The 20,969-nt window shown below is 38.1% G+C and overlaps 1 protein-coding gene across 2 annotated transcripts in view; it reads left to right on the plus strand.

Annotated features, from left to right (window-relative positions):
- LOC306876032 (synaptic vesicle membrane protein VAT-1 homolog-like) overlaps positions 1-20,969 on the plus strand; it is a 71,929-nt gene that overhangs the window by 1,405 nt on the left and 49,555 nt on the right. For both annotated transcript variants that reach the window (XR_013784796.1, XM_079426923.1), the window contains exons 2-7: positions 2,253-2,382; positions 3,266-3,481; positions 3,746-3,888; positions 5,922-6,025; positions 7,628-7,683; positions 7,790-7,984. Coding sequence is in view for 1 of the 2 variants with exons in the window: in XM_079426923.1 (XP_079283049.1) it covers positions 2,253-2,382; positions 3,266-3,481; positions 3,746-3,888; positions 5,922-6,025; positions 7,628-7,683; positions 7,790-7,984 (844 nt within the window). In the remaining variant the exon portion in view is untranslated. The remainder of the gene's footprint in view (positions 1-2,252; positions 2,383-3,265; positions 3,482-3,745; positions 3,889-5,921; positions 6,026-7,627; positions 7,684-7,789; positions 7,985-20,969) is intronic.

A 20,969-nucleotide genomic window follows, 5' to 3' on the forward strand; every position in this document is an offset into this window, starting at 1 on the left:
GCCTTATAGGCAAGTAATAATATTATGTAAATGATACGGAACTTAATAGGAAGCCAGGGCAGAGACTGTAAAATTGGGGTAATATGATCATATTTTCTTGACCTGGTAAGAACCAGGCTGGGAGTTTTTAAAAGCCTCAGGAATCTTTTGCAGGTGTTTAGAGTTAATTAGTTGATTCAGATGATTAGGTTAATAGCTCGTTTAGAGAACCTTTTCATGATATGCTAATTTTTTGAGATAGGAATTTTGGGTTTTCATGAGCTGTATGCCAAAATCATCAATATTTTGGCATACAGCCGCTGTAGCTTGTTTATTGAAGATGCAGGACAACCACCTAGCAGTGCATTACAATAGTCCAGTCTAGAGGTCATGAATGCATGAACTAGCTTTTCTGCATCAGAAACAGGTAGCATGTTTCGAAGCTTGGCAATGTTTCTAAGATGGAAGAATGCTGTTTTTGTAACATGAGAAATATGATTTTCAAAGGACAAGTTGCTGTCTAATATAACACCCAGATTTTTGACTTTAGTGGACAACAGTGCATCCGTCTAGTTGCAAATTGTAATCCAAGAGATTCTGTGTACTGTTTTTTGGTCCAATAAGTAATATCTCGGTCATATCTGAATTTAATAGGAGGAAATTATTGGTCATCCAATCTTTTACATTTTTGACACAATCTATTAGCTTAGATAGTTTAGAAGTTTCATCTGGTCTTGTTGAGATATATAGTTGAGTATCATCAGCATAACAATGAAAACTAATCCCGTATTTTCTAATAATATTACCAAGAGGCAACTTGTATATTGAAAATAGAAGAGGACCTAGAACAGATCCTTGTGGTACTCCATACTTTACTGGTGATAATTGAGACGACTCCCCATTTAAATGAACAAAGTGGTAGCGATCGGACAGGTTGGATCTAAACCATCTTAAAGCCTGCACTTGAATACCAGTATAGTTTTGTAATCGAGCTATGAGTGTATCATGGTCTATAGTGTCGAACGCAGCACTAAGATCAAGTAATACTAGCAATGAGATGTAGCATTGGTCTGAAGCAAGAAGCAAGTCATTTGTAATTTTAACAAGTGCAGTTTCTGTGCTATGGTGAGGCCTGAAACCTGACTGAAATTCTTCATAGAGATAATTTTTTTGGAGCACAATTAGGCAGACACAACTTTTTTCTAAAATTGTAGACATAAACGGAAGATTTGAAATGGGTCTGTAATTTGCCAGTTCATTAGAATCTAGTTGTGGTTTCTTAATAAGAGGCTTAATAACTGCCAGCTTGAATGGTTTTGGGACGTGACCTAAAGATAACGATGAGTTAATAATATTGAGAAGCGGTTCTTCTGCTACATGTAACAACTCTTTCAGTAGTTTAGTGGGTACAGGATCTAATAAACACGTTGTTGGTTTAGATGCACTGATAAGTTTATTTAGCTCTTCCTGTCCTATAGTTGTAAAGCACTGCAGATTTTCTTTGGGTGCGATGAATGAAGCTGAAATACTAGACGCAGTAGAATCTACATTTGTTATTGTATTTCTGATGTTATCTATTTTATCAGTAAAGAAATTCATAAAGTCATTACTATTAAACTATGAGGGAATATTTAGGTGGTGTCTGTTTATTTGTTAATCTAGCCACTGTGCTAAATAGGATTGTTTTGGTTATTATCTATGAGTTTGCGGATATGCTCTGCAGCTTTTAGAGCCTGTCTATAGCTGGACATACTGTTTTTCCACGCAATTCTAAAAACTTTAAAGTTAGTTTTTCTCCATTTGCGCTCAAGATTACGAGTTTGTTTCTTGAGAGAATGGGTATAACTCTTGTACCATGGCGCAGAACGTTTTTCTTTAACCTTTTTCAATTTGAGGGGGGCAACAGCTTCTAATGTATTAGAGAAGATTGAAGTGCCCATGTTGCTAGTCATTTCGTCTAGTTCATGTGTATTTATGGGTACACAGAGCAGTTGAGATAAATCAGCCAGGTTATTTGTGAATCTGTCTTTGGTGGCTGGAACAATAGTTCTGCCCGGACGATAACGTGGAGCCATATAATTAATATCTTTAGTAATATCATGTAAATATGTGGAATAACGCTTATTGTAAAACTATAAAATTGTTGTTGTGTATTGTGAACTTGATAAAATTAGGAGTATTTCAGAATACTTTCTGATTTATGATTGAAATGAATTAGAATTAAGTAGCCTATATTAGCTACATTATCTTGACGTCAACATTTCATTTTACAGTGGGCTGAACTTTTTTGATCTAATGGTGCGTCAAGGAAATATTGATAATCCTCCAAAAACGCCTCTTGTGCCTGGATTTGAGTGTTCTGGGATTGTAGAGTCTGTGGGAGAAAACACCAAAGGTTTTGAGGTATGTGCAGAAATGTTTTAATACTGATGTGTTGGTTGTGTACTTATTCAGGAAGCACTTAGTGCTAAAAATGTTCATAGTTTGAACTGAATTTCCCCCCCCCTGGTTTTATATGCTTCTAATGTCACTCCTTTCAGTCTGGTACTGAGTTTGCTTTATAGAGTTTGAAGGAATAGTTCACCCATAGCCTAAATTAAAGTTTGCACACCCTCAGGCCATCCAAGATGTAGATGAGCTTCTTCTTCAGGTCACTTGCGCACCAGTAGATCTATTGCAGTGAATGGGTGCCGTCAGAATGAGACATCACAATAATGCACAAGTAATCCACATGACTCCAGACCACCAGTTAACGCCTTGTAAAGCAGAAAGCACTGTTTTTTTAGAAACAAATCAATAGTGTTTTAACTATAAACCATTGCTTCTGGCCAAAATAATTGAATACAAAATTTCTCCAGTGAAAAAGTCCATCCCCTGTTGTCCTCTCACATCATATTTGTTTAGAACTGTTTTGGACCGTTTATACTTGTAAACGGGGCTTGATCTTTGCATATTTCTACCCTCACTTTATCAGACTATTCAACCTTTTCTCTGGAGAAAGCAATATAATGGAATAGAGGATGTGTATTTTAGCCAGAAGCAAGGTTTGGAATTAAAAATATTTCAATGATGAATTTGTTTATTACAAGCACACAGCTTTTCACTTCACGAGATGATAATTTATGAGCTGGAGCAATGTTTTTATCAGCTGTTTGGACTCTCATTCTGACGGCACCCATTCACTGCAGAGGATCCATTAGTGAGCAAGTGATGTAATGCTAGGGTTGAGTAAATTGTAAGAATATTCTTAACTATTCCTTTAAGGACATGTTTTGCCTCCTTTCAGATAGGTGACAGAGTGATGGCCTTTGTTAACTACAGTGCTTGGGCAGAGGTTGTGTGCACACCGTTGGATTTCGTGCATAAGATCCCAGACGACATGACATTCCCAGAGGCGGCTGCCTTCTCTATGAACTTTGTGGCTGCCTACATGATGCTGTTTGAAGTGGCCAATCTCCGGGAGGGGATGTCTGTATTAGTTCACTCCGCAGGAGGTGCCGTGGTAAGTCTGTTGCTTTGAGGGAAAGGTTTAGTAAAGAAACTTTGAAGTCGTTGATATTAAAGTTATGTTTATTGTAGCTTATAGAAAAATGGGGATTTGGACATTAACACATGATCTGATCCCATACTGATATTCAGCTTTCCATGTTTAACAAATGAAACTTAAAACAGCTTTATTATTTGGCTTTTGGTGGAATATGATCAAAATTAGTTCTAGAAACTGTTAACCACATTTTATTCCGTTTCTCCTCTTTTTCCATATTAGGGTCAAGCAGTCACTCAACTTTGTTCTACTGTCCCGAATGTCACTGTGTTTGGGACCGCATCGCCCTTCAAACACGAAGCCATAAAGCATTCGGTCACTCATCTGTTTGACAGAAACATCGACTACGTTCCAGAAGTTAAGAAGTAAGTACAAACGCTGTTGTTGTCGTTACATGAAAGTAAACGAGCATAGAGAAACGGGATTGGTTAGATGATGAGAATATAAAAATGAGTCATACTGGGAGGCCAGTGCAAGTCTGAGAAGACAGACGTCACCAGTACATCCTCTAGACCTGCGTGGCTCCAGTCCCCATAGCAACACCCAGCAGATGGGAAAGTAGTGTGTTGTAGTATGGGGAGGGGCACCTGTACGTCCTTCTGATCAACCACACAAAGCCAGAAAATGTGCAGCAGCTGACTCATTCAGAGCCAACCGCAACATTATTTTGCAGGAGATTGAAGGGATGGTGTCTAAAAATTCATCTCATTTATGAAGCATTGTTTGTTAATTTTGGTTTCCTTCACAAAAAAACAAACAAAAAAAGGTATTGTAGCAAGACCATGGTGCAGTAATGTTAAAAGTTTTATGGTAATTCTAAAATACGAAACAAAAACAACAACGTGATATATTGTTTTATGCCTTGAATGGTAGTACTTGATTTTATTCTAACAAAATAAATGTTTTATTGATGTTGATGCATGCTTATGTTCCAATAAAGCCAGAAAATGTGCAGCAACTGACTCATTCAGAGCCAACTGCAACAAAACCATAATTTTATAGAAGATTTAACGGATGTTTTCTAACAGTTTCCATGGTGGATCTCATTTGTAAAAATTATTATTTTAATTGGTTTCTCTTACAAAAAAACAAGTATTGATGACGATCATGGTGCAGAACTGGTAAGAAATATCATGGTAATTCTAGAATACAAAACAACAATGACAGCGTGATATTTTCTTGGTGTATGTCTGGAATGATAGCACTTGGTACGTTTTGTTAGTGTTATTCTAACAAAATATATATTTATTTGAAGTGATTTGATCTTAATTCATGTTTATGTTCAGACTTTGCTAGAAAATGTGCAGCAACTGACTCATTCAAAGCCAACTGCAACAAATTAGTGGATTTAATTTGTAAAGCATATCTTGTCTATTTTTTTATGGTTTCCCTTACAAACAAACAATAAATAAATACAAAAAAAAATGATAGCAAGACCATTGTGCAGAAAGGGTAAAAATACCCTGTAATTTTAAAATAAAAAACAACAACAATATGGTGTTAATATATAAGATATAACACAAAATATAAGTGATTTAATCTTGGTGCTTTTTTTTATGTTCAAACAAAGCCAGAAAATGTGTAGCGTAACCATGGTGCAGAAATGGTAAAAAAGAAGAATGGTAGTGCTTGATGCTTTTTGTTAGTTTTATTCTAATAAAATATATATTTTAATGAAGTGATTTGCTCTTGGTGTATATTTATGTTAGAACAAAGCCAGAAAAAGTGCAGGAACTACTCAGTAGTTTTGAGAACTCATTGCTATTATTTTGTAGAAGATTCCTATGGTGGATCTTATTTGTAAAGCATATTTTGTCCATTATTATAGGTTTCCGTTACAAGAAAGAACATTGTGCAGTGATGGTAAAAATACCATGGTAATTCCAAAAATGCAAAACAACAACGCATTAATACCTTGGTTTAAAACTATTGTAGTACTTGTTACTTTTTATTAGTGTTATTCTTTCAAAATATGTTTTATTGAAGGGATTTAATCCTGGTGCACGTTTATGTTTAAACTAATTAATATAAATTGAGTATGAGAGAGGAGATTAGGACTCTTTTCATCTCTGTGGTTCCACATTCCTCTCAGGATCAGGGGCAGAGCAAAATTAAATTGGTCTCAAGTTGATCTCTCTCCCACAATAGGCAGGACCCCAGGCATCACAAGGCCTCCTAATGGTTAAGCCTTGCAGGTGGTCCAAGAACCATGAAGTCAGGAATGCATTAGAGCCCATGTTCCTAAAGACATACCTCTCAATCCTTATCAGCGGAGACACTGAAAAATATTCAATTTTAGGGCATTATTAATATTCAAAATTTTCAGAGGCCCCGATTTAAGCAAGCTACCAATGCTTAGAGCAGCAATGTGATTAATGATGTCTCTTTTCTCCTGCAGGATATCTCCAGATGGAGTAGATATTGTACTGGACTGTTTGTGTGGAGAGAACACAGGAAAAGGCCTAACTCTGCTCAAGCCCATGGGAACGTACATCCTGTATGGTTGGTACAAACGGATGAAAAGTATTTACATAACACTGAAATGAATTAAACATTTCAATGTTGGGGGAAAAAAATGCATACATAATTAAAATTGTCATCATTAACCAGTATGACTTTCAGTCTTCTGTGGACCACAAAATATGATGTTTTGAAGAATGTTCTTGCAGTTCTTTTCCTTATGAGAAACATTTAGTCGCCGGAAGCTGTAAAGCATTAGAAAGGACAAAAAATGTGCTATAAAAGATGTTCCCTTGTGAAAAAGTATGTTTTAGCATACTTTTAAAAAGAGGACATTTGAGGGAAGTAATATACATTAAAGGGATATACTAAGTGCAAACTGAATGTAATGTTTTTGGACACTTAACTGCATGTTATTTAAAGGGGACCTATTATGCCCCTTTGTACAAGATGTAAAATAAGTCTCTGATGTCCCCAGAGCGTATATGTGAAGTTTTAGCTCAAAATACCCCACAGATCAATTTTTATAGCTTGTTCAAATTGCCACTTTTAGGGAACGTAGCGCACTCTTGTGCCTGGACACTTAAGTGACCTTATACTTCATCAATGTTATATTATCTGCAAGTACAGTATTTTAAATATATATTTTTTTAGATTTTAAGTACACAACAAGTGGACATGACCAATGATGACAGAACTTTTTTTGCTCATTTTGGACTGTAGAGAAAGCAAAAACATGTAGTAAGATGCCATTCCCCATGAGTAGGAAATATCCAAAAGGTTCATTTGTGACCCCTTGACCCTCATTTAAAAGCAGTCACTAGACCCACAAGGTGTCACATTCTAGGTGGTTAACAGCAAATTGAGGTTAATCACATAATTCACATAAAAGATAATGCCTGCAACTTTAATTACTTCAATTCCCTTAGCTTTCTCGTCCATTGGGGATATTTAATTAGGAGGGACACCACAGAGCATAGATGATGTAAAATTTTGGTTTAAGAACACATTACTGCCAAATTAATGAATCAGTCTTCATAATTCTGGATGGAGCTTGTTAATAAGAGAGCCATTTGGCATTGCTGTAATAGTGCCATGTTTTATTGCTTCATATGCCAAGATTGTACTTTGTATCTTTTAACATTTTATGTCCATTAAAAATGGAATGAGTAATTTCTGAGCCACTTGCATCTGCAAAACTGATAATTGTTTTTAAACATATTTTCTGATTACCCCCCATCTGCTATTGGTTAAGTTAAAGCTTGAACCAATAGTGTTGTATCAGTATTGTTAGGATGCACAAACAGTGCAATGTTTTGAATGTTTGACAGAGACATAGTGTTCCATTGTTAAATACATTTTATGCAAGTATTCTGTTGTACTGTTATGAAGATCTCGTTGATTTCCATTACAAGCTATCGGAATTTCATCTTACTATTTGGCCATAAAAATGTCAGCAACTGCACTACATTTTTGCTCAGTTTGGGCCTATGAATATAAGTGTTTTTATGCCTGAAGTATGAGCTCCTCCTATATCATACTATATGAGCCATAGAAGTCCTTTTTACCTCACCTTTAAAAAGTCTTCTGAAAAAACAAAAATATATATAGTATTAAAATATATCTTTGTGAACATATTTCCAGGTTCATCAAACATGGTGACAGGAGAGACAAAAAGTTTCTTCAGTTTTGCTAAATCTGTGAGTAGATTTTGATATCTATTTTCCATAACATCTTAAGTGTTGGGCCATGATGAATTTTGGTGGTCAGTTATCATTGTTAAAAACATATTTCTTTATCTCACAGTGGTGGCAGGTTGAGAAGGTGAACCCTATCAAACTCTATGAGGAGAATAAAATCATAGCCGGATTCTCGCTCCTGAACCTCCTCTTCAAGCAGGGAGGGTGCAACCAAGTCAAGACAGCGGTGCAAAAACTTCTTTCCCTTTACGACCAAAAGAAGATCAAGCCTGTTGTTGATTCCTTATGGGCGCTTGAGGAGGTAAGAGACAGCGCTTTCAAAAGCAATCAAATTTTCTTCCAACTTATGAACTATATAAACGCATCGTACTCATGTACTCCACCAGTCAGATGTTTGGACTTATTAAGATTTCGTAATGTTTTTGATAGGAGTCTCTTATGTGTTCACTTTGGCTGCATTAATTTGATCCAAAATACAAAAAGAAAACTGCAATATTGTGAAATATTATTATAACTTTAATAAATAAAAATACATTTTCTATTGAAATATATTTTAATTTATTGCATGTTCTATTTTAGGATTCTTTTGATGAGTAGACAGTACAATAGAACAGCATTTATTTTGAAATATAAATCTTTTGTAACATTATGTAGGAATCTTATGTAACATCCTTGCTCTATGAAAGTATTCAATTCTTTACTTTCTTTCTTTTTTTTTAATCTTTCCCCCAAATTTGAAATGGTGTATCCTGGTACCCACTAAAATATAAAGCAGTGACAACTGTTTTCTCCATTGATAATAACACCAAATCAGCATATTAGAATGATTTCTGCAGAATCATGTGATATTGAAGGCTGGAGCAATGATGCTGAAAATTCAGCTTTGCATCACAGGAATCAATTACATTTTAAAATATATTCATATAGAAAATGATATTTCACAATATTACTGTTTTTACTGTATTTAAAAAATATATTCAAATTAAAAACAGTTCTTTAAATTGTAAAAGTGTGTTAAAATATTACTGAGTTATAATAAATACATCCGTTGTGAACATAAAAAACAGGAACATAAGAAACATTGCACAATTTGGACCGGTAGTGTATCTTTACGTACGTATTGTACTCTTAGAACCGAAAATCATAATCTTTACTCATTTCAATCCAAAGAAGTTAACCAATCATAACAGAGCTTATTTACACAGAAGCCTTAAAGGTGCAGATGCGGATACAAAAATGGACCAAGTTCAGAAAGAATAAAAACTGGTCATGTGGGGGGGAAAAAAGGCTGTTTTTAGATCATGGAACCTCAGGAAAAGTTAAAAAAAATATACGATAGGATCTCTATGATATCTATAGATATATCGAAATATTTGCAAATCTGCAAATTGCCATTCACAACCCATTTTCCATTTTAATGTGATGAAATTTAGTCCGTTTTGACTCAATGTTGACTTTAATTTCATTGATCAATTCAACACAGCGACTCATTTTATATTTAGAGTTTGATTCACTTTCTTTGTGCTTGTCAGTGTGATTTCACTTCAGATTTCTGACATCAGTCAAGCAATAAAATTACCTCCTCCAAATCCCTGAAAATTGATTTCCCTAAAGCCCTTTGAAAGCTTGGCTTTTAAGGTTTTTAAAAGTAAGATGCATGCCAACCTCCATTCCTGCATGAAGTCAGCTGCTGTCTCAGACCATCAGATGACAGGTGGGCAGTCCGGCCCTGGTGCATCTTTTTGCGTTGATTACGGCTGGTTTATGTCGTTCTGTTCTTCCTACACAGCCAGACAGCCCTCCCTCTGTGAAACCCAACAGAGCAGCACAGTCTGCGGCCAAATCTGCCTGTGTTTTACAGAGCTGTGTGTGATACACTTCATTCACATTGCAGAAGTCTCTTAGAGTTGATTGATAGCACATGGAGTGATTTTTGCATTATTAATGTTGAAAATGCTGAATAACTCCTGTGTGGTGGCACATTTTGCTTCATAGATTATGCAGCTGTAAATGACTTTTCCTTAGATACTACACTACTGTATACTGTACTATATTATACTAAGTTTTAGTATAAGGAAAGTACGTGTTGCTGTTTCCTTTATTTTGGCCATGCAGCTCCCATGTTTCCTCTTCCATATAATGCATTAAATTGATCAAAAGTGACAGTAAAGACTTTTACATTGTTACAAAATTTCAATTTCTAATAAATGCTGTTCATCTGAACTTTGTTCATCAAAGAAACCTGAAAATGTATCATGGTTTCCACAAAAATTTTAACTGCCACAACTGTTTTTATTGATAATATTAAGAAATGTTTCTTGAGGATCAAATCAGCATATTAGAATGATTTCTGAAGGATCATGTGAAACTGAAGACTGGAGTAATGATGTTGAAAATTCAGCTTTGCATCACAGAAATAAATTACATTTTAAAATATATTCAAATAGAAAACTTTTAAAATTGTAATGATATTTAATTACAATTGTATTGTAAAAATACAATGGTATTTTTATCAAATAAATGCAGATTTGGTGATTAATAAGAGACTTCTTTCAACAACATTAAACTGACCCCAAGCTTTTGCTTATATAAGTCACACCACTTATTCTGGTTGCTTGTTTTTCTTGCAAAATCTGGCAACGATGAACTGCACCATTAATAGATCAATAGTTAGTTGGGTGGTTCTCAAACTTTTTTGGTCGCGCCCCCCCTTTAAACCTATAAAATAATCTGTAGCGCGACACACGGTGAGTGAGGCCAAGAGCAAGATATGCCTTGTCATATTTTCAGCATCTAGCTTTTGAATGACCAGCACCTGCCTGGGTCTGTGCAACTTCATCTACGGCTTTTCTTTTCCCTTTCACAAACCGATCCATCTCCCATTAGAAGTTGCGTCCTTTGGTTGTTTCCTGTTTTATTTCTCTTCTTTTTCTGCTGATTGCCACCGCCATAGTTGTATCTCGGCCAAATATTGTCATATCCTAACAAACCTCACATCAATGGAAAGCTTATTTATTCAGCTTTCAGAAGATGTATAACTCTCAATTTTATTAAAAATTCACACTTAAGACTGGTTTTGTGGTCCAGGGTCACATATGCTAATGTTTCATGTTGACGTCAACATGAAACTGCTTGGGTTCACGACTCGTTTCAATGATTCAGTGTCGACTCTTTGTTTTGAGAGACAATAACTTTATACAAGGTGCTCTTTAAGATTTAAAACTTTGCAGGATGTTTTCATTCACTGTGTTACACACTACAAAGGTAATTTTCAAAAATCCATAATAGGGGCACTTTAATCTCTTTTTTTTTTTACGGAAATATATTGATCAACTGATTAGTCTTTAACCGAACACTTAATGAAATTATATTTGTTTCTTATATTAAAAATTTAATATTTCAATTCCCAGCATTGCAGTATAGTCCTTAACCTCTCACAGTCCCTATGAAATCTTGAATTGAAGCTGCCAGCAAAAGTATTAACAGGGTCCAAAAGAACACTCGGCAAAGTGCCAACTGCAAGAAAAAATAAAAAGGGTTTTGGTGAGTAAATCAAATTAAGTCAGTCGCCACAGAGAATTAAAGCCTGTCTTGCTTTGAAATCAGATCGATTCACTTACATTATTTTTTTATGAAATTAAAACATGAAGGATAAGTAGATAAGGATTAGTTTTAGTGATTAAATTTTCTTAAAACATCTGCTGGTAGCATCTTTCATTCATGTTATAGCATAGTATGTAAAATATAAAATAGACATACGATTTATAATCAGGAAATAATATTTTAGACTGCAGAAGAACAATATAGAATTTTTTTACTAAAACTAACCTTTCATTGGATAATAAGAATTTATAATAAGAATGAGGGGAAATATTATGAAATAAATGTTTTTCTCAAATACACGTTGGACACAATTATTGGTACCCCTAGAAATTCTTATGAGTAAAATATCGCTGAAGTATATTCCCATTCATATTCACAATTTTGAGCACTCCAGGGTGATTTATGAGCATGAAATTATCCAGCCATGGCTTCCTGTTTCACAGAAATATAAATAGGAGGGAAAACAAAGCCCAAATTACCTTAATCATTCATCACAATGAGAAAAACCAAAGAATATATTTCTGATGTGCAGCAAAATATAATTGAGCTTCACAAATTAGTGAAGTGGCTTTAAGAAAAGAGCTAGAGCAGTGAAAATTCCCATTTCCACCATCAGGGCAATAATTGAGAATTTCCAATCAACATAAAATGTTACAAATCTGCCTGGAAGAGGACAGTGTGTCTGTATCGTCCTAATGCACGGTGAGGAGGAGCGTTTGAGTGGCTAAAGACTCTCTATGGACCACAGCTGGAGAACTGCAGAAAATAGTTGAGTCTCGGGGTCAGAAAACCTTTAAAAAAAAACAGCACCTACATCACATCACATGTTCGGGAGGGTTTCAAGAAAAAATCTCCTGGCTCATCCAAAAACAAACTCCTGCATATTCAGTTGTCAGACACCACTGGAATTTCAAATGGGACTGGCTTCTATGGTCAGATGAAACTAAAAAATGAGCTTTTTAGCAGCAAACACTCAAGATGGGTTTGGTGAACACAGGGATAAAAGTACCCCATGTGTACAATGAAATATACTGCTGTATTTTTGATGTTGTGGGCCTATATTTCTGCTGGAGGTCTTGGACATCTTGTTCAGACACATGGCATCATGGATTCTATCAAATACCAACAGATAAAAAAATCTACAAGTTACTGACTCTGTTAGAAATCTTATAATGGGCCATGTTTGGATCTTCCAACCGGACAATAATCCAAACACAAACCTCAAAAACAACACAAAAATGGGTCACTGAGCACAAAACCAAGCTTCTGCTGGCCATTCCAGTCCTCTGACCTGAACCCTGTAGAAAATAAGTGAGGTGAACTGAAGAGAAGAAGCACCGTCATGGAGCTGGGAATCTGAAGGATCTTGAGTGATTCTGGATGAAGGAATGGTCTCTGATCTCTTGCCAGGTGTTCTCTAACCTCATCAGGCATTATAAGAGAAAATTTAGAGCTGTTAAACTGGCAAATGGAGGTTTCAAAAAGTATTGAATAAAAGGGTGCCGTTAATTGTGGCCAATGTGTATTAGAGAAAAACATTTATTTCATAATGATATTTCCCCCATTTAAATTCTTATTATCCAATGAAAAGTTACATTTTTGTGAATTTTTAAAATAAATGATCAAAAGGATTAAAGTTGCCATAGAATGGAAAACTGTGTTTACCTTGGCATAGTTGAATAATAACAGTTCTGTATGTATAAATCTCCTGAATAAAAAAGACCACTGAAAAATAGGCGAATCAGAACATAACACCAACTGTTACGTAACATGATGACTAATAGTTACGCCCCCAACATTTGCATATACCTGCCCATTTTCTAGGCCAGCCGCCAGCTGAACCATCAAGAGTTCTGCAGGTATTGTGAAGAAACACAACAGGACAACAGCGAAAATGGCAGATCATGGAAATAAATGTTATGTTCCAGGCTGTGCAGGGGATGTGAAGTGCAGGGATGGGTTGGTGTCTGTATTCAGAAAGGCACGGAAAGCTAATAACGCGTTCTAATAAAATAACGCCAACCTCTAAAGGGACATGGTTAGCTCGTTGCTAGTGGTAGCCTGTTACAATACATAAGATTTCACTTACCACATAAACAGAGTAAGGAGAGATTACTGAGGATGATAGCGAATGATTTACAGATCCTGAGCACCACTGACAAGCATCTGATCTTGTAAAATGTGTGGTAAGTACTGCCGCTCCATAGTATAAACAGAGTTTGTGCGATTGCGAATCTCGAAAGTGAAAGTAAAATGCGATCGTGCATTTGAAAACAGTTTTAATGCCCAGCATATTAATAGCGGCTCCCTGATGCCACATTTTATTTACAGTATAATTACCCAACGATATAACTGCAAGAAAGTTTTGAAATATATATTTTCCCTGCGTTTCCTTCCTGTGAGCTACTGAAATGAGCCGCACTGTGAAACAGCCAATCAGAGCAGAGCTCAACATTATTATTCATGACCCTTCCACATAAGCCAATAGAACAGTTGTATAAACTTGAACATTGACATTCACACAGTGGTGGCTCTTCGGGGGAGGCAAGATTTTGAGGTGAAATTGGGAGGAGGAAGACGATTTCATGTTAATAAAATTCACAATTCATTTCAGTTCATGTCTCAAAATGTCTATTTTCTGTTTGTAATTTCACAGCTGTAATATCAAATCATATTCTACTGAAGTTGGAAAGCGCCGCTTTTCTATCGCGAAACGCGAATGTACGGAATCTGCTGATGTAATTACAACGAGTAGCCCCAGAGTGCACCCTGGACGATGGGGCGGGGCGATACGTGTCGCTCCGCCCACCCCCAATTTCATTGCTTTATAATACAGCAGAGCTTATTGGTGTAGACATTTGTGCATGAGCATTCTTTTATATACGTTTTTATGAATGATCTACGCTGTTTGGATGCACTACAGAAATATTAAGTGCTAACAGTTAGAATGAATTGGCCAATTTTTTTTTTTTTTTTTTTAAATGACGAATTAAGATTAAATTCCTATCAAACGTTTGGTGGCGGCATCTCTGAGTACTTCGGGCAGAACAGAGCTGTGTAATATGAGTGGCTCACAAATTAAGTCTGGGGAACAAATTCTTAATTTGTGGCCATGATATAGTCCTACCTATGCTATAGCACGTTAAATTAAGTCAGATATTATTGCACTTTTCACAGTACACGAAGTAGTCATTGAGCAGTTTTAGCTGGGCGATGTTGATAAAAATGATCCACTATTTGAAATTTAGCTGTTTTGTAATCAAAATCAGAATCAGAATGAGTTTAATTGCACATACGAGGAATTAGTTTTAGTGACGGAAGCTCCACAGTGCAACAGAATGACAGCGACAAGACAAGACACAGATAATAAAAAGAATAATATACAAATATACAAAATAGACAATGTACAAAATAGCAAAAAACACAATATATAATAGACAATTATGTATGTACAGTTATGTTATGTGCATAACTGTACATACATAATTGTCTATATTATATATTGTGTTTTTTGCTATTTTGTACATTGTCTATTTTGTATATTTGTATATTATTCTTTGCCCATATTCATTATTTTAGGATCGGTGGATAAGCACAAACTTAGGAAATGATGATCATTCACTGTAGTTCAGTAAAACATAGGACAAACCGGCAAATGGTTTTATTTTAAAGAACACCTGCGGTGACAATAATACCAAATAGCCCATCAGCGTGAACTGGGGTTTTATGTGTGGATAATGGGAATGAAAACCTTAATATTTAAACCTTAAAATTAACAATATTTTATTATTATTATTATTTTGCATATAGGCCTATTTTAAATGTTTTTGTTTACTAAAACAGCTGTTATTAAATCTGACCAATCTAATCAAATATCATTGTGTTTTAGTGCGTATTTAAGCAATAAATGTTCATATTTTTTCTGTAACATTTTTATTTATACTTTTATATATAGGCTATGCACAAATTAAATTACTGGTTTTGTGGCTCAATCCTTTAAAAAGAACCAGGAATCACTGTACTATATTAGACCTACTGATTTTAGATTTTTAGTAGGCTAGTTATTATAGTTATTATATCTTTAATAAATAAATATTAATCACAGAGACGGTCTCTTTTACTCATTAAAAGTGCTCATGTATATTGCACAGATTTACAGCTCTGAATAATTTAATATTCGATAGTTATGCAGGTCTATATGGCTGCAATGATCGAGTGTTAATGAATCTAAATTCATCCCGTACACAGATTAGAACAGGCACACACAACGAGGGTGTGGATACATAAATAATTGGATTTTTAATATCTGATGTTACGTGGACACTTATTTACTGTAAGATAGGAACCTTTAAAAATGGTAAGATAATCAATATAGGCTCAAATATTTTAAGATATAAACAAGGAAACATTGAGTTTGCTATGAAAACATTTTATTAGCACTTTAGCTGAGCTCTCATACCTCCATTGGTAAAAATAAAATAGCCAATCTCAGCTGCCATAGTTGCAACTCTTGCGTCATCAGAACAGGGTGTTCAACTCATCACCGTTTCCGTTTAATAAACGTTTTGCACCGTTTTTTCGGGGCTGAACGCAGCCCTGGCAAGGGAGGCTATAGCCTCCCTTCTGGTATATCAACCAATCATTATAGAGACGTAAATTACGTGATATTAGTTTGAACGTCTCCCGCTGAGCTGATAACGAAGTAAGTTACTTACGATGAGTAGCAATATTGAATATTTGATCGCCAACAGATTTACCAAGCTGTCATTCAAACAGTGTATATACAAGTTACAAATAAAGGGAGAACATGTTTAAGCTGGAGCTACAGCAGTCGGCTTAATTAAATGGCACAAGAGGCAGCTCTCTTTTAACACAGTCTTTTAAGAAGGGATGGATGTTTGCTTCAAGTGATAGGCCAGGTAAGTGAAATTATATTATCTTGCTGTATGAGTCCTTTTTTTTACGTTTTCTGACTAAAAGCCACCAAGAAGCTAATTTAAAATGGTTAAGCAAATACTTTAATAATATTAATCTGCAAGGATCCCCCGACCAAGTGTGCTTCCTCTATTTTAAAACCCACGTGCCGCCACTGCATTCACAGTTGAATTACTGTCGAATGTGTTTCGTCGATTTTTTTTTTTTTTTTTGGACTGTGGCTGAATCACAGCCAAGCACATATTCTGAACAACGATACTGTTCCTCGTGAAATTGTTATGCTAGGCTGAACTCATATAATACAGCTTTAATAGCTGTCATCTGTATGACTCTCTGCTCTGCATGCTGTGATTCACGCTCTCATTTAACGCTTTCACACATTTCCACCCGTGTTTCCCTGCAGCTGGTTGAGTGCAGTGTTTATATCACACTGAATGATTGCATCAATCAAGAGCATGTGTCAAACTCTTGAATTTGTGGATATTACTGCATTTGTTGTCTTTTTGTGTGTATAATCAAATTGAGTTCTTATATTTTCCTACCTGGCTTTTGGGGGTAAATTGCTGGTTGTCAGCACAAGAATGCATCATTGACAGATGTTTAGAGTGCTGTGCTGGAGGCAGCATCACAACTGCTCAAGAAAGACTATTTTATAAGAGATGACTACAGGCTTGATTAGTTTTTAGTCAGAATATCACAGGTATGGTTTTAATACAACAATATAATATTATGTTTCTTTCATAACACAAACACATGGAAAAGTAACATAAGGTTACATCCAAAATAAGTAGGCCTACCCAACAAGCAGGCACCATCCAGAATTGAATCGAAACTTACAATCTGATTAAACAGAATTTAATTTTAGAACAAACGAAGTGAAATTCAAATAAATGTATACACATAAGGGTAATTCATTAGTAAAGGAAAGTTCAAATTTTGCTTAAAAAAAATGATTGAAAACAAATATAAAAATATTAAATTATATATTAAATAATTAGGACTCATTTTGGGCTCTTGTCTTGTCACGGTTCAATTGCATGCAGAATCATTAAGCACACATCAATTAAAATGTAAAAAGTTGTTTGTATTTTTGAGCTTGTTATGTGAATATGGGGAAAAAATAGTGTTCTTCTAAATGCTAATTCTAAACAATCAAAAGCTCATTATGCAGGACACACCTGTAATTCTGTTTGTCAGCTGTGATCTTTTGGAGAGAATTCAAAGCAGCGTACGGGTAACATTAGCATGTCCAGCTGGTGCACGCAGATGCAGAGAATGTTGATTTGTGCAAAGCATGCTACTCTATGACGACATATTTCATAAAATATTGATATTGATGCTCACACCATTGAACTGTAAGCCTTAAACTTGGAAATAAAATATTTTTCTGACACATCTAATTTTTTCCCCTAACTATGGAAGCCCATTTCGGCCACTGAATAAAAAAAGGTAATTGCGAGTTTTTATCTCACAATTTTGACTTTTTTTCTCTCACTTCTGACTTTTTTTCCTCAGAATTGTGCGATATAAACTCGCAGTTGCAAATGATAAATTATACATATCAGTCTTTTCCCCCTCAGAATTGGACTTTTTAATTTGCATTTGTGAGTTTATATCTCATATTGATCTTTCACAAAGACCCACCCCCCTTCATTACTGTTGCTATGTCCGACAAGCCATGGCACTCTCAACGCAACACATCAGTGAAAAATACATCGCAGAGCAAAGAGGAAACTGACAACACACCGACAGACAAGACAGAGCAGGTTACTTTACATATGAAACAAAGTTTCAGCTTTCAAATGTTGTATTTTTTTTATTTTTTTATAAAGAAATTCAACAATAAATATTGTTTTGTGGCTCTTTAATGTGTCGTGACAGATCGCTCAGATTAAGCGGCACGTAAACTGATAATCTCTTCCTCTTTACTAGTTATAGGACAAAATAAACATGAGTGAACATCTAAAGGTATCTTGTTTCAGCTGCCGAAAGTTGTCAGTACACACCATTTTTCAAGTTCAAGTCCACCGATTGTTAGGGTCCTGTGGTTGTAGTGAAAATAAGGCGTCCCACAAAAGTACAAACAAAAGAATAATATTTAATAAACTGCTTCAACACACATATGGCACTATGTAAACTCAAGATCCGACAAACATAAAGGCAGAACTGAGGACTTATAAAGGAAGAGGAACAAACGAGGAAACAAGATGATTAATCAAACACAGGTGAAGGGGATCATTAATTAACAGAACTAGGACAGGAACTAAAACAGGAAGAACCAAATAAGGTAGAAACAGAACAAAACCAAAACTGACATGTTACAGTATCTCCCCCTCCCGGAAGGTGCGTCCCGCACCGTAACAGCAACATCGGGGAGGGGGGGCGGGCGCCCTGGAGGCTGGAGCAGGCCAGGACAGGGAGGAGACAAGGGAAGCCTCCAGGGTGGATCTGGAGCCTTGGGAGGCCATGGCAGGACTGGAGATTCGGGAGGCCATGGCGGATCTGGAGCCTTGGGAGGCCATGGCAGGACTGGAGATTCGGGAGGCCATGGCGGATCTGGAGCCTTGGGAGGCCATGGCAGGACTGGAGCCTCGGGAGGCCATGGCAGGACTGGAGATTCGGGAGGCCACGGCGGATCGGGGTCCTCGGGAGGCCACGGCGGATCTGGGTCCTCGGGCGGCCATGGCGGATCTGGGTCCTCGGGCGGCCACGGCGGATCGGGGTCCTCGGGCGGCCTAGGCGGATCGGGGTCCTCGGGCGGCCTTGGCGGATCTGGGTCTTTTGTGGCCTTGGCCTTTGGCCTGGCCACACAAACTGAGGCTATATGGCCCCCCCCCCAAAATTTCTTTGGGAAAGTTCCCCTCAGGCGGCCATATTGGAGGAGAGGGCTCTTGGGGGCGTTCCGGAGGAGCGGGCAATTGAGGGCGTTCCGGAGGAGCGGGCACTTGAGGGCGCACGGGAGGCGCGAAGCTGGATAGAACCAGCGGAGACGAAGGAGAGCTGGACGGGACCAGCGGAGACGCAGGAGAGCGCTCTTGCAGCGCAGACATTTGAGGGCGCTCTGGCAGCGCGGACACTTGAGGGCGCTCTTGCAGCGCGGACACTTGAGGGCGCACGGGAGGCGCGAAGCTGGATAGAACCAGCGGAGACGAAGGAGAGCTGGACGGGACCAGCGGAGACGCAGGAGGGCGCTCTTGCAGCGCAGACATTTGAGGGCGCTCTTGCAGCGCGGACATTAGAGGGCGCACGGGATGCGCGGGGCTGGACGGGACCAGCGGGAACTCAGGTGGGCTGGACGGGACCAGCGGGGACTCAGGTGGGCTGGACGGGACCAGCGGGGACTCAGGTGGGCTGGACGGGACCAGCGGGGACTCAGGTGGGCTGGACGGGACCAGCGGGGACTCAGGTGGGCTGGACGGAACCAGCGGGGACTTAGGTGGGCACTTGCGAGGTGCCGGAATTGGTGGGCTCAGACGAGGAGCAGGCACAGGAAAGCACTGGCGAGGAGCTGGCACTGGAGGGCGCTTGCGAGGAGCAGGTACTGGATGGCACTGGCGAGGAGCAGGCACTGGATGGCGCTGGTGAGGAGTAGTCACTGGTGTGAGCATGGGAGCCGAGAACTCCGGGGGAAGAGCCTCATCCAATAGCCCCCTTTCCTGAATCTGAGGCGTGGGCGGCGGAACCCTTTTCACCACAGCTGGCGCAACGTTCATCGCCCTTTTCGGCGGCATCCTCCTCGCCGCGGGCGGAACATTCATCGCCGAGTACGGCGGGATCCTCTTCGCCGCGGACGGAAGTACAATTATCGCCGGGGACGGCGGACCGTTCCTCACCTTCTGCGGCGGTCTTCTCTTCGCCACGGTTGGCGAAACTATAGGGTTGGGCAGGCGGGAGGAGCCGTTGGCGAGGTATGTGGAGGATCCCGGCGAGGAATGAGCTGGGGAGACGCTGTGCGTTCCTGCTGGAGCGGAATGACGAGTCTGGGGAATCTCCTCGACTTCTTCGTCGAGCCCATTAAGGAAGAAGACTAGGTTAATAAGTTCGACCAAGGAAAAATCACCTGTGGGAAGCTCACAGCGGATAACTTCGTCATTCAACCCCAGCAGGAAACGCGCACCCAGAGCTGCGTCGTGCCAGCTCACCCGGTTGGTAAGCTCGAGGAAAACCTCCACATATCGCGCCAACCTCAGGCCGCCCTGCCGCAGCCCGTACAGCGCGACTTCCGCTGGAGACATGATGTTAGTGGTCTCCGGCGATCGTCTGGCTTTCTGTCGCGGTCGGATCTTCTGTTAGGGTCCTGTGGTTGTAGTGAAAATAAGGCGTCCCACAAAAGTACAAACAAAAGAATAATATTTAATAAACTGCTTCAACACACATATGGCACTATGTAAACTCAAGATCCGACAAACATAAAGGCAGAACTGAGGACTTATAAAGGAAGAGGAACAAACGAGGAAACAAGATGATTAATCAAACACAGGTGAAGGGGATCATTAATTAACAGAACTAGGACAGGAACTAAAACAGGAAGAACCAAATAAGGTAGAAACAGAACAAAACCAAAACTGACATGTTACACCGATTTTAATCTACTCTGGTTTGTTTGTTAATCTACTACTGGTTTGTTTGTCTGACAAAAATAGCAAATTTGGCGTTATGATTGGTCAGATCGCCTCTCAATCAAACTTCCTGTGAAGGGTCATTTCTGAGAGAAAAAGTCTGAATTGTGAGAGAAAAAGTCACAATTA

This window comes from Barbus barbus (genome assembly GCF_936440315.1).
Source record: "Barbus barbus genome assembly, chromosome: 1".
Taxonomy (NCBI): Eukaryota; Metazoa; Chordata; class Actinopteri; order Cypriniformes; family Cyprinidae; genus Barbus; species Barbus barbus.